At 46.7% G+C, this 12,721-nt stretch overlaps 1 protein-coding gene across 1 annotated transcript; it reads right to left on the reverse strand.

Annotated features, from left to right (window-relative positions):
- Positions 1-6,069: 6,069 nt before the first annotated feature.
- On the reverse strand, positions 6,070-12,462 carry MCIDAS (multiciliate differentiation and DNA synthesis associated cell cycle protein). The gene is made up of 7 exons (XM_065905169.1): positions 12,279-12,462; positions 12,097-12,193; positions 11,825-11,916; positions 8,237-8,309; positions 7,465-7,658; positions 6,759-6,869; positions 6,070-6,510 (listed from the first exon to the last, which is right to left on the reverse strand). Exons 1-7 carry the CDS (start codon positions 12,393-12,395, stop codon positions 6,070-6,072), a joined length of 1,125 nt encoding a protein of 374 aa, XP_065761241.1. The 5' UTR covers positions 12,396-12,462.
- Between the last annotated feature and the right edge of the window lie 259 nt (positions 12,463-12,721).

Raw genomic sequence — 12,721 nt, forward strand, 5'->3', positions numbered from 1 at the left:
TACAGCAACAATCTTGTGATCATGAAACATCGAACATGAAGACAAATGTCTAATAAATTAGTGGAGCATAAACCATAAAGTCTGGTTTGTTGACAGCATCATTAGCAGATGTTAGCAACTCCTGTCTCACCTGATTATGTGTGGAAAAACAAACTCTTTATCTTAAAACCCAAATGTGATCACCTCCATTCCTATCTCAACTGTCTGCTGCAGACATTAGAGTACTGGTGCCCTTTCTGTTAGATGCAGAGATGAGAAGAGAGAACAGGGAGAGGGGAGGAGGAAGAAGTAATTGGGGGAAATCTGTTTGTGTTTTCCACATATAGATTGCTTCAAGTCCCTAATTTTGTCCTGTCCAATAAAACCCTATGCTGAAACCAAGATATCATGCTTATAACTTACGACACAGATTTCAGCCCACAGCATCTATTTTAAGGAGGAGAGAGTAAGACTGACATTTCGATTCAGTCATGTGACCTACAGAATCATCCAGCCAATGATTCTTCTTATGTTTTGATTCAAATAAACTTTTTCATGAATAACTGATAAAATGGAATGCCATTTTTCCTATAGCATACTAAAGGTCATGGGAGTAGTCTGTCTACTCGAAGTGCCAGGACTAAGAAGATACATTGTCTGGAGACTTTAACAAAACAAAACCAATTATAAGTCTATTATGTAAATTGTCTATTATGTGGGATGAGTACTTCTAAATAAATGGGATAAAATATTCCTCTCTGAAAAAAGCTTTTGTTGGTTGGTCTAAGTTCTACAATCTATTATTATTGTTGAATTTTAATACTATAGATGGAAGCTTCAAATCAACACACTTTTATTTCTTATTCTCTTATAAACATTGATAGTTAATTGGGAAAATCCCCATTATACAGTCAGTCCTCAACAAACAGGGGCTTAACTACTTGTCTTTGAGAGAGAAAGGTCCTCATGTTTTAGGTTCTGTGAGCTTGTGTTAGTCAGAGTTCATGTCACTCATTCCTGTGATATATCATTTTGTTGCATTTAAACAGGAGATTAAAACTGAACAATGCTGGCACAGTGAGCAAGCAAAGAAATGTAACTTATTTCAATTATGTCGTGTTAAGTGACCAGTTGGAATTTTCACATGTTGCTTTAAATTTTAAACAGTGAAAATCAGTGTGAACTGCAAGGTATATTGATTTTCTTTTGTTAAGTGAACATTTTGGCTTGCACATGAACTATTTTTATGCATTTGAATCTTTATTATTGAAATTTAGTCTCTTGTTTTTTCAACTATTTTTATACAATTTTTCAAAGTTACTTTCCATTTACCATTATTACAAAATATTGACTTTATTCTCAGTGTTGTATAATCCTTGAGGCTGTGTTACACCTAATAGTTTGTAGCTCCCTCTCTCTCCACCTCTATATTCCCACTCTCCTACTAGTTTGTCTCTGTATCTGAGTCTGCTTCTTTATTGTTGTATTCACTAGTTTGTTGTGTTTTTTAGATTCCACACGTAAGTGATATCATACAATATTTGTCTTTCTCTGTCTGACCTGTTTCACTTAGCATAATGCCCTCCAAGTTCATCTGCTGTTGCAGATGGCAAAAGTTTATTCTTTTTAATGGCTGAGTAGTATTCCATTAGGGGCTTCCCTAGTGGCTCAGATGGTAAAAAATCTGCCTGTAATGCAGAAGACCTGGGTTCAATCCCTGGTTTGGGAAGATCTCCTAGAGAAGGAAATGGCAACCCACTTCAGTATTTTTGCCTGGAGAATTCCATGGACAGAGGAGCCTGGTGGGCTATAGTCCATGGGGTTGCAAAGAGTCAGACACAACTGAGTATTCCATTGTATACATACTCTCACATTTTCTTTATCCAACACTTAGGTTGTTTCCTTGTCTTGGCAATTGTAAATAATGCTGCTATGAAAATTAGGGTGCATATATCTTTTTGAGTCAGTGTTTTGGGCTTTTAGAAGCATATTCAAGAGTGGCCGGGTCATATGGTAGTTCTATTTGTAGTTTCTAAGAAACTTCCATACTGGTTTCCATAGTGTGTGGGTCATTCAATTGTGTCTGACTCTTTGTGACCCCAAGGACTGTAGCCCACCAGGCTCCTCTGCCCAAGGAATTCTCCAGGCAAGGATACTGGAGTGGGTTGCCATTTCCTTCTCCAGGGGTTTCCATGGTGATTGTACCAATTTACATTCCCACTAACAGAACACAAGGATTCTCTTTTCTCCACATCCTCCCAAATGTGTTATTTGTGTTCTTTTTGATGATCGCCATTCTGAGAGGTGTGAGGTAATATCTCATTGCGGTTCTGATTTCCATTTCTCTGTTGATTAGTGATATTAAGCATTTTTAATGTTCATATTGGCTGTCTACATTTCCTCTTTGGAAAATGCACAATATATTCAGTTCTTCTGCTCATTTTTTTCTTCCTGATTTCTTATTTTATTACCATAGAAGTAACATAACACATTCCTACCCATTTTTTAATCAGGTTGCTTGTTTTTTTGATGTTGAGTTATATGAGCTGTTTATATACATTGGATATTAATTCTTTATTGGTCATATCATTACTCCAAATAATTTTAAATTCTTTAAATATCATTGTACTGTCTTGTTCTCCTTTAGGTTAAATATAGACACAAAAATATAATTAGTTAATGTTATAAATTAATGACATTATAATCCTTCAACTGGAAGTGCTACATATTATTCTTCTACGTGAACTTTGAGTTAATTAGAAGAATTAGGACTGGGTCCTGATCCCTCTGCCCACGTTTAAGGGTCAGTTGAATTTAGCTTCTTTAACACATTTCATAAATAATTTTATTCAGACTCTTCATGCTTATTTTCAAAATCAAGTCCTTCATTCAAGGTATTCAATTCATCACTGAAGTTACCTTCTGTGTTACATAACATTTTTCAAAGTACATTACTGTCACTTCCAATCTTTTGAAATATAGCCCTTTTTTGAATGTAAGATAAGATTTTTACTATTAAAAACTTAATCCTAAATCACAAGAATTAAAAATAAATAAATAAATAAATCACAAGAATTATTTGCATGCCATCAGGTCTGCTGGCTTTTGTTTGTGTTAATCTTTTTGAAAGTGATCTTTAAAAAATTTCTTTATAACAGTGGTCTCAAAGGTGGCCCTAGAGCCAAGCATCAACATCACCTGCAACTTGTAAGAAACTGATATTCTCAGACTTTACCCAGACTCACTGAATCAGAAACTCTGGGGAGGGCCCAGCAAGCTGGGTTTTAATAAGCTCTGTAGGTGATTCTGTGGAAAAGGGAATAGAAACCTACTCCAGTGTTCTTGCCTTGGAAATCCCAAGGACAGAGGAGCCTGGTGGGCTACAGTCCATAGGGTCACAAAGAGTCAGACAGCACTGAAGAGACTTGACGTGCAGCAGCATAGCTGATTCTGATACATGCTACAGTTTAAGAACCATTACTTTACAACAACATCTAACTGTTGCAAATATGAAGTCATTTCCTTAAAAATAATTTAGCTAAAATGTGTGTGCCTCTTCTTTAAAGCTGATTGTGCTGCTATAGAAACTGTTCTAGAAGCACTCCAACCATGTTATCTAAAATAATGATTCCGGTCACATCCTAGCCCTAAACCCTGCTTTATTTTCTGTATAACAAGGACTTGGTTTTGTTCATGATTGACTCCCCAACATCTTGAATGGTGTCTGGTCCTATTTGAAATGAAGAAATTATTGCGATAATTTCAAGCTAACCTGTCTTCATGAACTAGGCTAGATCACACAGCTGAATATAAGCTCAAAGAATCATGGAGAAAATGGCTAAGATTTGGTTCAAAGTTGTTCTCACTGATGTTTTCTACTAAACCAGCAACAAGCAGTACTAAGAATTCATACCATGGAAGGAACATAAGGACACATATTAGTGGGCACAGGTCCCTTCACTGCTAATATAAGCACTCAGTCATGGGGTGGTTAACATCCCAAAGAAGCAAGGAAAACACCAGGTCAAGGAAGCTCGGGTTTGTGGGCTCATTCAGCTCAGGGAAGGACCCCAAACCACCAACCACCACACACAGAATTCTTGATAAGCCTTATAATTTTTAAAATTCCAGGCGTAAGACAAGTAGAAAAATACATATAGTTTTTTAACTTTTCTGTCATTGAAGCTAATGCATTATGAAAATACTAATTGAGAAAAAAAAGATAATACTAATTGAGGAGTGGAGAAGAAAAGAACTTTTAACAAGCTGACTGTTTCTCTAAACAAGTTAAAGGGTTTTGTTTTTGTTTTGTTTCCTCTGATGCTGAACTGCAGTGACTTCATATTTAAGCTGATAAAAAGAATTCTGAACCATCTAGTATATATTTTTTTGAGTCCATCTGTTAGACAAAGTATGAGGAAATGTGCTCTATCACTTTTTTGTCTGTTTTCCAAATGGCCATTTCAATGCAGATAACAGCACACAGGGTAAACAGGAGAAGCAGGTTCTGCCACCCCACCCAGCTCAGCTGTTACCTGATCACTCCATTCAGAATAGCATTCCGTTGGCAGAACCAGCTCTGTGGTGTAACAGGGTTGGAAACTTGCCCAGGCTGAGCCCCCCAAAGACAAGAAGTAGCCCTCGTGATGAGAACTGTGGAGGTGGGGACAAATCACTGCTTGACATACTCTACTCACAAAATTACACAACAGAATAGAAAAGGAATGGCACTCAAAAGAGAATAAACAAAAGGCAAAGTGAAGGCATCATGTAACACCTCCATTTTTCTTAGCAGATGAAGCCAAGAAATATGAAACATGAATGTGTACCCTATTTTTATCCATGGAATTCAAATAGACAGTTTTACCAAGATTTCCACACTTGGTTTCTGCCCAAAAAAAAAATGAACATGCTAAAATACATTATTTTTCACGTGGATATGCCATTTTCTTAAAATGTTTCTTACTAAGCTTGCTTTTTCTGTGGTTATTCTGTTAAGACAAATAAAACTATACTATTCATATAAATATTTATCATAAATTTTACAAAATTATAACAATGATCATTACAAACAAATGTGTTTAGCACCTGTTTTTGTCAAAAACCCATTGACTCAGAATCTGTACCTTCCTGTTCTATTGCTTGCCCTGAGACAAGTGATTAGAAATTCTTAATCCTAACCTCTCCTAATTTTTTTATTCCTTCAGCTACAATGAAAAGTTTCAAAAGTAACAAAATTCAGTGTTATTCCTGGATCAAGGGAAGTGAGTGATGTACTGAAACTTTAACCCAAAGACCTGGCTTCTGGACCTACAATCTTTGAAAAAAGTAGTGAGAACACTCAGAAGGTTCCCATGACGCCTCTGATGGTAGAAAATTACTTAATTTCTTAGAATCTCCTTTTGCTTCCTGCGCAAGTAGGGCATTAAGTAATTAAGATTCAACCAGTCCATCCTAAAGGAGATCAGTCCTGGGTGTTCATTGGAAGGACTGATGCTGAAGCTGAAACTCCAATACTTTGGCCACCTCATGCGAAGAGTTGACTCATTGGAAAAGACCCTAATGCTGGGAGGGATTAGGGGCAGGAGGAGAAGGGGACGACAGAAGATGAGATGGCTGGATGACATCACCGACTCAATGGGCATGAGTTTGAGTAAACTCCGGGAGTTTGTGATGGACAGGGAGGCCTGGCGTGCTGCCATTCATGGGGTCGCAAAGAGTCGGACACGACTGAGCGACTGAACTGAACTTAACTGAAGTGGTTTTTAGGTCCCTTCCAGCTCTGAAAAGTACAGAATTCAAAGCTGCTAAAAATAAATACTTTAAAACTGACTGATATATGCACACATACACACAAGCGCGCGGTCTCGCTGTGAAAAGGGGAGGGACAATACAGTATCTTACAGAACTTTACAGTGCATCAGTATCAAAACGTTTTACGTTCTTGTTCCTGAAAAAAAAAAAAAAAGTTTCAGGGTGGCATCGGTCCTGCAGGCGGAGTTCTGAGAAACCAGCTTTCAGCTACCCGCGTTTAGCTTCCAGGCGCTTCAATCTGCGTAGAGGCAGTGTTTCGGAGGACCACATCCCAGCTCAGCTGGGGATCCAGCGGAATTTGTAACCCCCGTTGGCGGTCCGGATGGTGAAGGCATTGCCCTGGGGGAAAGCAAGGGTGCGGATGGTGCTGTGGCTGCGGATGGGGGTGCTAAAGGAGCCGCCCTCCTCGAGCTCACTGTGGCTCAAGTTCAGCGCACTTCGGCTGCAGTCTGTGCGCAGCCCCGGGAAGGCGCCGTGCAGGTTACCGGGCCTGCGATCCAGCCTCGGGGGCTCGGGCTGCAACCGGAGCCTCTTGGGATCGCGGCTCTGCAGAGCTTCATCGCAGCGCTCAGAAATCTCCCTCAGAACGGCGTCCACTTCCGCGCAATCCTGCCCCGCAGCGCTGAACAACTCCTCCAGGCTCCTTTTGGCCGTCGCCTTGAGCAGGAAGGGCTCGGCTGCCGCCCCGGGATCCCGGGAATGGGTGATCATCAGCTTCTACAAAAGATGAGGAGGAGCGCCGCCCTGGGGCCGCCAGACTCGCCTCCGACTGGCGCTCGAAGGAGGCCTGGGCTAGCTTCCAACAGCGCGACTCGGCCGACCCCTGCAAGTGACTCAGCAAGCTGCCAGCGGTCCTCTCCTTCCCTCGACCCTCGCCGGGTCCCAACACTGGGAGCAGGGTGGGGGGAGGGTGCACAGGAATATCTCAACTTCTGCAGTGTTCTACACGCCCGCGCCCCACTTACATCCAGCACCGAGGCCAGGTGACGGGTCCTACTGGCGAGTTCCTTCAGTTGCACATTGCGCTCCTTCAGGGAGGCGATTTCCTCCTGTTTCTGGGTCAGCGTCGCGTGCAGCTGCAGGAGGGGACCCAAACATTGAGCTGTAGGCTCCCGTGCTGTCTCCTCTGTACACTCGGCAGGAACTGAACCCAGATCCTCACGTCTAATCAGAAACTTGGGGGCCCAAGAACGTTTACACTGGTGAGAATAATAATCAGTTTTTATTACAAAGCACTTAGAATGTTTCTCAGTGAATCCTCAGTATACCGATGAGGAGTATTGACTTGGGCAACAGGCAGATACAGGTTCTGCCTCCGAAATTCAATCTTCTTGTACCTCAGTTTCCTTATCTGCAAAGTGAGGCTGGTAAGAGTATCTAGCTCAATGGCTGTGGGTATTAAATGAGGAAAAGTAAATGGGTAAGCGCAATACTAGGCATATAACCTTCAATAAATATTGGTGGCCCTATTAAAAATCTGGTGGGTAGGATTATTCCCACTTAGGCACGTTGAAAACTGAGCCAGTGGAGGAATAGCAGCTACTTGGACTGATCCACTGGTTCTAACGTGCCAAAGGGGCTCATCTCTGCGCCTGCAGCCTCCGCTTTGTCCCCGAGCACCATGCTCTGCCCCTGCCCCAGGATTGCTGAACGCCAGTCCAGTGTCCCTACTTGATTATTCTCGATGAGCGCGTCCCCCAACGCCCTCTGGTTCTGGTCAGCCACCTCCTTCCAGTACTGCTCTGGCGGGGGCACTTCGGGCGGACTCAGCGGCGGGGAGAGACAGGGACCGAACGGCAGGACGTCGCTAGGAGAGAACGGGAAGTCTCCGGCCGCCAGGGAAGGTGACATCAAAGAGGATGAGTCTGATGAAGAAGAAGAGAGGGAGCTAGGTTTGCAGCCTCAGACTTGCACCTGGCTAACTACAGGGACAAAATGTCATGATGGGTGTAGGGTTGATATAGAGATTTTTCTTTATTGATAAATCAACCCTCACTCTGCAATCCCTAAGATCCCCAGGCCCTTCCTGATATCCTGTACACTCTCAGCAGGCGCTCAATAAATGCCTGTTGAGACGATCTACACTGAACCTCCACAGTGGCCAGGGCAAACTTGTCTGAAGTCACACAAATCCACTACTCCGCACACTCCTGGCACCCAGGCTCTTCCTGGCCACGTCACAGCTTGAGGCTGGGCTCTCTTCCAGAAGTTGCACGGGCAAACGGAGAAAATGCTACCTATAGCGATCCAGCGATTCATCTTCTCCATAAGGAAAAGGGAGGGGGTCCCCTAAATATGGAAGAGCCTGACACTTCTATGAGTTGCTGGCGAGTTGGTAATAGGTATACAGTTTATCACCTTCAGGATCACGGAATTCGAACTTGTCGGATTTGAGGGGTGGAGGACACCCCCACTTTAATTTTACTGCAGAAACTGCACTTGCCTGCAATGAGATTCTCCACGGTGTCTCTGAAATCCTGCAGATCGAAGTCCGCTGCCGTTTGCAGGGAATGGCTCTGAAATAAACCAGAGGTGAAAACTAGTTAATGTTAAGCCTGGCGGGTCTGGAACACTTCCTAGACTTTAGCTAACCTCCGGGACTCTGTGGCAGGTCTACGCGCAAACGCGTTCACAGTGGAAACTTGTAGCTGAAAATCAAAGCCCCGCCCGAGGCGCGGAATCCAGGACGCTTGCACCGCCACGGTGGGGAGAGGGACGCACGACGTGGGGACCCTGCTGCGAGGGTCCTGCAGGGCGTTGAAACTGCGTTCAGCTCACCGCCGCCGCCCCGCGCCTGGCCTGCGGCAGCAGGCACAGTCCCGCACCGCCTCATTGGCCCGCCAACAGCCAACCCTGCGCGTTCCTAGTGAGGCCGCAGACCTCGAGCCCCGACTTACCTCTCACAGGCCAAGGGGCCACAGCTCTAAGAATTGGGAGCACGGTGTGCAAACACTCCGTCCGTGCTCCCAAGATCTGCCGGCGTGCCGGGGCATCCAAAACAGTAACTCCAGGTCGCATAACCCGAGAAGGCTCAATCACAACTAAACCACCCATCCCCACCAAGAAAGGGAAAAGGTCGGCTAAGATATGATGGGCCAAGGATGCTATGTGGAAAGTGCTTCTGTTTAGCACGCAGCCGGCGTGGTCCCTATTGCTCTTTTGCTTCTCAAAAAGTTGGAGTTGATTTTTCCCGTCCAGAGTGACGCACCCCTAACATTGTGGACTGTACGCTCTCCTGGGTTCCTACAATGTGCCTGGGTGAGTGAGATGGAAGGGGACGGTAAAATGTTGGCTGCCAGGAAATTTCTTATTCCCTTAATTCGCCGACAGAGCTGACAAAACTCTTTTACGTTGATTTTCTCTGTTAATTCTCACAGCAGTTTGGGAAGCTGGCAGAGATCAAGAAGTGATTCCTCTCCTGATAGAGAAGTTGAACTCAGAGAAATCGAGTTGCCCAAGCACCCAGCTTTGAAACAGTGAAACTGGAGCTTCTGCTCCAGAATGTTGGTACCTATTTCAATCCTCTTTCCTCTACTGCTAGTTGTCTCTAGCTTTTATTTCTCTTTTAGGAAAGCCTGGCTTCCAATGAAGAGCTTGGGGAAGGGGAAAGAGGTCCCCCAAGGGGCATGATGTGAGCGGTGCATCCAATACGCCCACCAGAAATATCTGTTCTAATGATTTTTGTTCTATCATCATTTTTAAAAAAATTCCTCTGAGTTAATCTTACTCATCTCCCAAACACCCATCTTAACCATTCAGATACTTCTGAGAAGAGAAGCTTAATCTGAAGTAGAAGTGTGAAAGTGAAAGTCACTCAGTTGTGTCTGGCTCTTTGCAACCCCATGGACTACACAGTCCATGGAATTCTCCAGGCCAGAATAAGTCAGAGCTTAATCTGACTCGCACTTCAAAGAATGTACAAGTTATCAGTTTCCTTCAGGGAGGAGAAGTCCAGCACCTATTGAGATCTGAGGTTGTAAAGGGAAGGGAGCTTAGAAAGGAAGAACTGAGGGCCCCAGACAGATCCTGAAGCACAGATTCTTCCCTGGTTGAAAGAGTCAGAAATGAGGCATTTTCCAAGGGCTAAAAGGTCTCCCTCTTGGTAGAGAAAAGCCCTTATCACAAGAAGACTGGAGGCCAGCTGAGGGACTGGTGCCCAGGAAATGCTTCCTCCTGTGCTATCCCAGGTCTTGGCCCATTCTGGACCCCAAACACTTCTAGAGCACTTCCTCTCTGTGTCCACTTTCCCCAAAAGGAAGGAGAAATATAACTAGAGTGTGCACTGGCCAGAGGGTTTCCCTGGAGAGTCTTCCCCTGGAGATGTATCTCCTTCTGCACCAGCTCTGCCTTCCCCAGGGCAACTTCTGGATCTCTTGGGCCATCTGGCAAGAGCTCTGCCCTTAAAACCCTCTGAAACTCGAAGGAGACATGGGCTAACTTCGGTTCGGTTTGTGGGCTCTGGTTTGTGGGTTTAATCCTTGGTGCATGCTGGGCCAAATCGCTTCAGTTGTGCCTGACTCTGTGTGACACTGTGGACTGTAGCTTGCCAGACTCCTCTGTCCATGGAATTCTCCAGGCAAGAATACTGGAGTGGGTTGCCATCTCCTCCTCCAGGGGATCTTCCTGACCCAGAGGTTGAACCTGAGACTCTTACGTCTCCTGCATTGGCAGGTGGGTTCTTTGCCACTAGTGCCACAATCCTAGGTAGTTCAGTGATATTTCGGTGGTTACTCTGTTACTATCTTCCCAATTAGATAAAAACCTGGCACATCTCCAACACAAAGAGCAGGGGGAGAAAAAAAAAAAAAAACTAAAACAGAACTTGATGTCAAATTTAAGTTCTGTATATATAAGCCAAAATTCAGCAAGAGCCTAGTTTTTCTCTTGCAAAATAAACATGTTGGAGTAAGGGAGTGATGTAACCCTCTGGGTCAGTTGAAGGATGCTCCTGTATTGTCTTTTTTTTTTTTTTTTTTTTTAATCTGAGCATCCAGACTCTAAGAGAACAAAAGAATAAATAGTCTCTGCAGGGCAACGCCCACTCTTCCTGCCTTCCTAGTCTGCTCTCAGTGACCACCTACCCCAAGTCTCCCTGGGCTCTGGCCCAATTCTAAGAGGCACTTAGACCCTGGGACACTTTGTTCCACCATCCCAATCACAGTTCTAGGAGCTGGTCACATCCTCTGGCGAGTTCTAAACACTCATGTCCCCAGCACCGGCCACCAGGAGCCTGGAACTGGCACTCTTCTTGCAGGTACCATCTAGCTAGGACCCCCTGTCCTTCTGGGCACTTCATATCCCATCAGTGAGCCAGGCTTCTGGTCTCAGCCCTGGTGAGTGGTAGGAGTGAGATGGAAGTGAGAGGATAGGTTTTCTTGGGGGAAATGCCTCTTTCCCCCACGGGAATGACAGTAGCCTTTGCAGAGGGTGAAAAGGATTTTTATAAAGGGCCCAACTGCTGAAGGGCCATCTCTGTAGAGAACAACGTTTTCAGTCAGATTTCTTCAAATCCTCTGTCACTCTTCCCACTTCCTCCAAATGTAAATCCTCTTCGTTTTTTTCCAGGCTTGATGGAGAAGTTATTCCCCAATCTCCACACTCCTTAGACATCCAGGGAATGAAAATAGTGAATGAATGACCGGGAAAGGCATGTTGGAAGGACAGAGAGGACGCGCTGATCTGGTGCCCAGAGCGCAACTGTGCTCCCACCTACCCACCTGATCCCGCGGTGCGCAACCTCCGGGTTGCTCTATCGCAGCTCCAAGGAATAGATGGGGAGGAGGACGGGAGACCCGTCTGGCAGGGGAGCCCTCCCCGTGCAGAGCTGGTCAAACCAGCTCTGAGAATGGAGCCCCCGTTAACATACTGGGAGGGAGGAGGGAGTTCCTATTCCCGCGGCTCGGATTCCTGCAGGACCTCTCTCCCTGCTAGCCAGGTGTTCCTGTGCTCCCCTCCCCGAACTGTTCTTTAAAGAAACTCGGGAAATAGAACTTTGGGCTGCGAGGCAAGGGGATTCCACCAGGGGAAGTACCTGTGAGGCGGCTGAGTCACCACCAGGCGGCGGGTCGGACCCAAGAAACGAGGAGCAGTCGGCGAGGTCCTGCAGGTCTATGGTGGTGAGCGCTGCGCGGCGAGAACCCGAGACATGCGCCGGGCGGACCCTGAGCCTCCCCGCAAGGGCTTGCCGCGGGCATCGCCGCCAGAAGTCCGAAACCCCAGGGGGGTAGGTTCTTTTGAGCCCCGCGCGCCCCACCCACCAGGCTTGGGGAACCCGAGGGGTGGAGCGGGGACCCCCGTGCTCACCTGGCAGTGCAGGGGTCTCGGCGTCTGGGGGATCCTGGTACACCGAAACCCGGCTGCAGCCGCTGCTACCGGGAAAGAACTTCCGCGGAGGAGCGAACTAGCCGGGCACAGAAAGGGAGCGCGGGTCAGCCCTCGGGGCCGGGAGCATGCAGACCCCGCCCGGCCCCGGCCCGCGGCCCCACCTTCCTCTCCGGCTTCCCGGGCTTGCTGAGGGGCCGGCCTCGCGGATCCAGCATCCTGTTGGGGCAAATGCTGTCGAAGGCCCGGCGACCCGCCGCGGTTCCCCCGCACTCCTGCATCCTGCCTCCCGGTCCGCTTCAGGCCCGGAGCCCCGCGCCGACTTCTCGGAGGCGGCGGCCCGGGCCTGGATGGCGACCCTACACCCAGCGCTCCGCAGGCCCTGAGGCCGGCCCGAAGGCTGGGAGGCGCGTGGTCGGGGTGGGGCTAAGGCACTCCAGTGGAGGTGAGGAGGGAGGGCCCGGTGGAGAGCGGAGGGGACGCGGCGCGGGAGGGGCGGCTCGCGCCGGAGCGCCAGAGGTGGCGCCTTCAGCCCCGGACAATCTGCGCTTTGGCGGAGGCGTTAAACCCAACCTGGCAACGCGGCTTCCCCCGGGAACCCGGAGCG

The sequence above is a fragment of the Muntiacus reevesi genome, chromosome 14 (assembly GCF_963930625.1).
Source record: "Muntiacus reevesi chromosome 14, mMunRee1.1, whole genome shotgun sequence".
Classification (NCBI taxonomy): Eukaryota; Metazoa; Chordata; class Mammalia; order Artiodactyla; family Cervidae; genus Muntiacus; species Muntiacus reevesi.

What these genes read in the sequence shown, in the direction of transcription:
- MCIDAS (XM_065905169.1), bottom strand. Translation starts at nt 12,395, where the DNA reads ATGCAGGAGTGCGGGGGAACCGCGGCGGGTCGCCGGGCCTTCGACAGC. An exon ending in CCGGGAAGCCGGAGAGGAAG is followed by an intron (nt 12,194 to 12,278) that starts GTGGGGCCGCGG and finishes GTGCCCGGCTAG; the next exon opens with TTCGCTCCTCCGCGGAAGTT. An exon ending in ACCTGGCCTCGGTGCTGGAT is followed by an intron (nt 6,511 to 6,758) that starts GTAAGTGGGGCG and finishes CATCTTTTGTAG; the next exon opens with AAGCTGATGATCACCCATTC.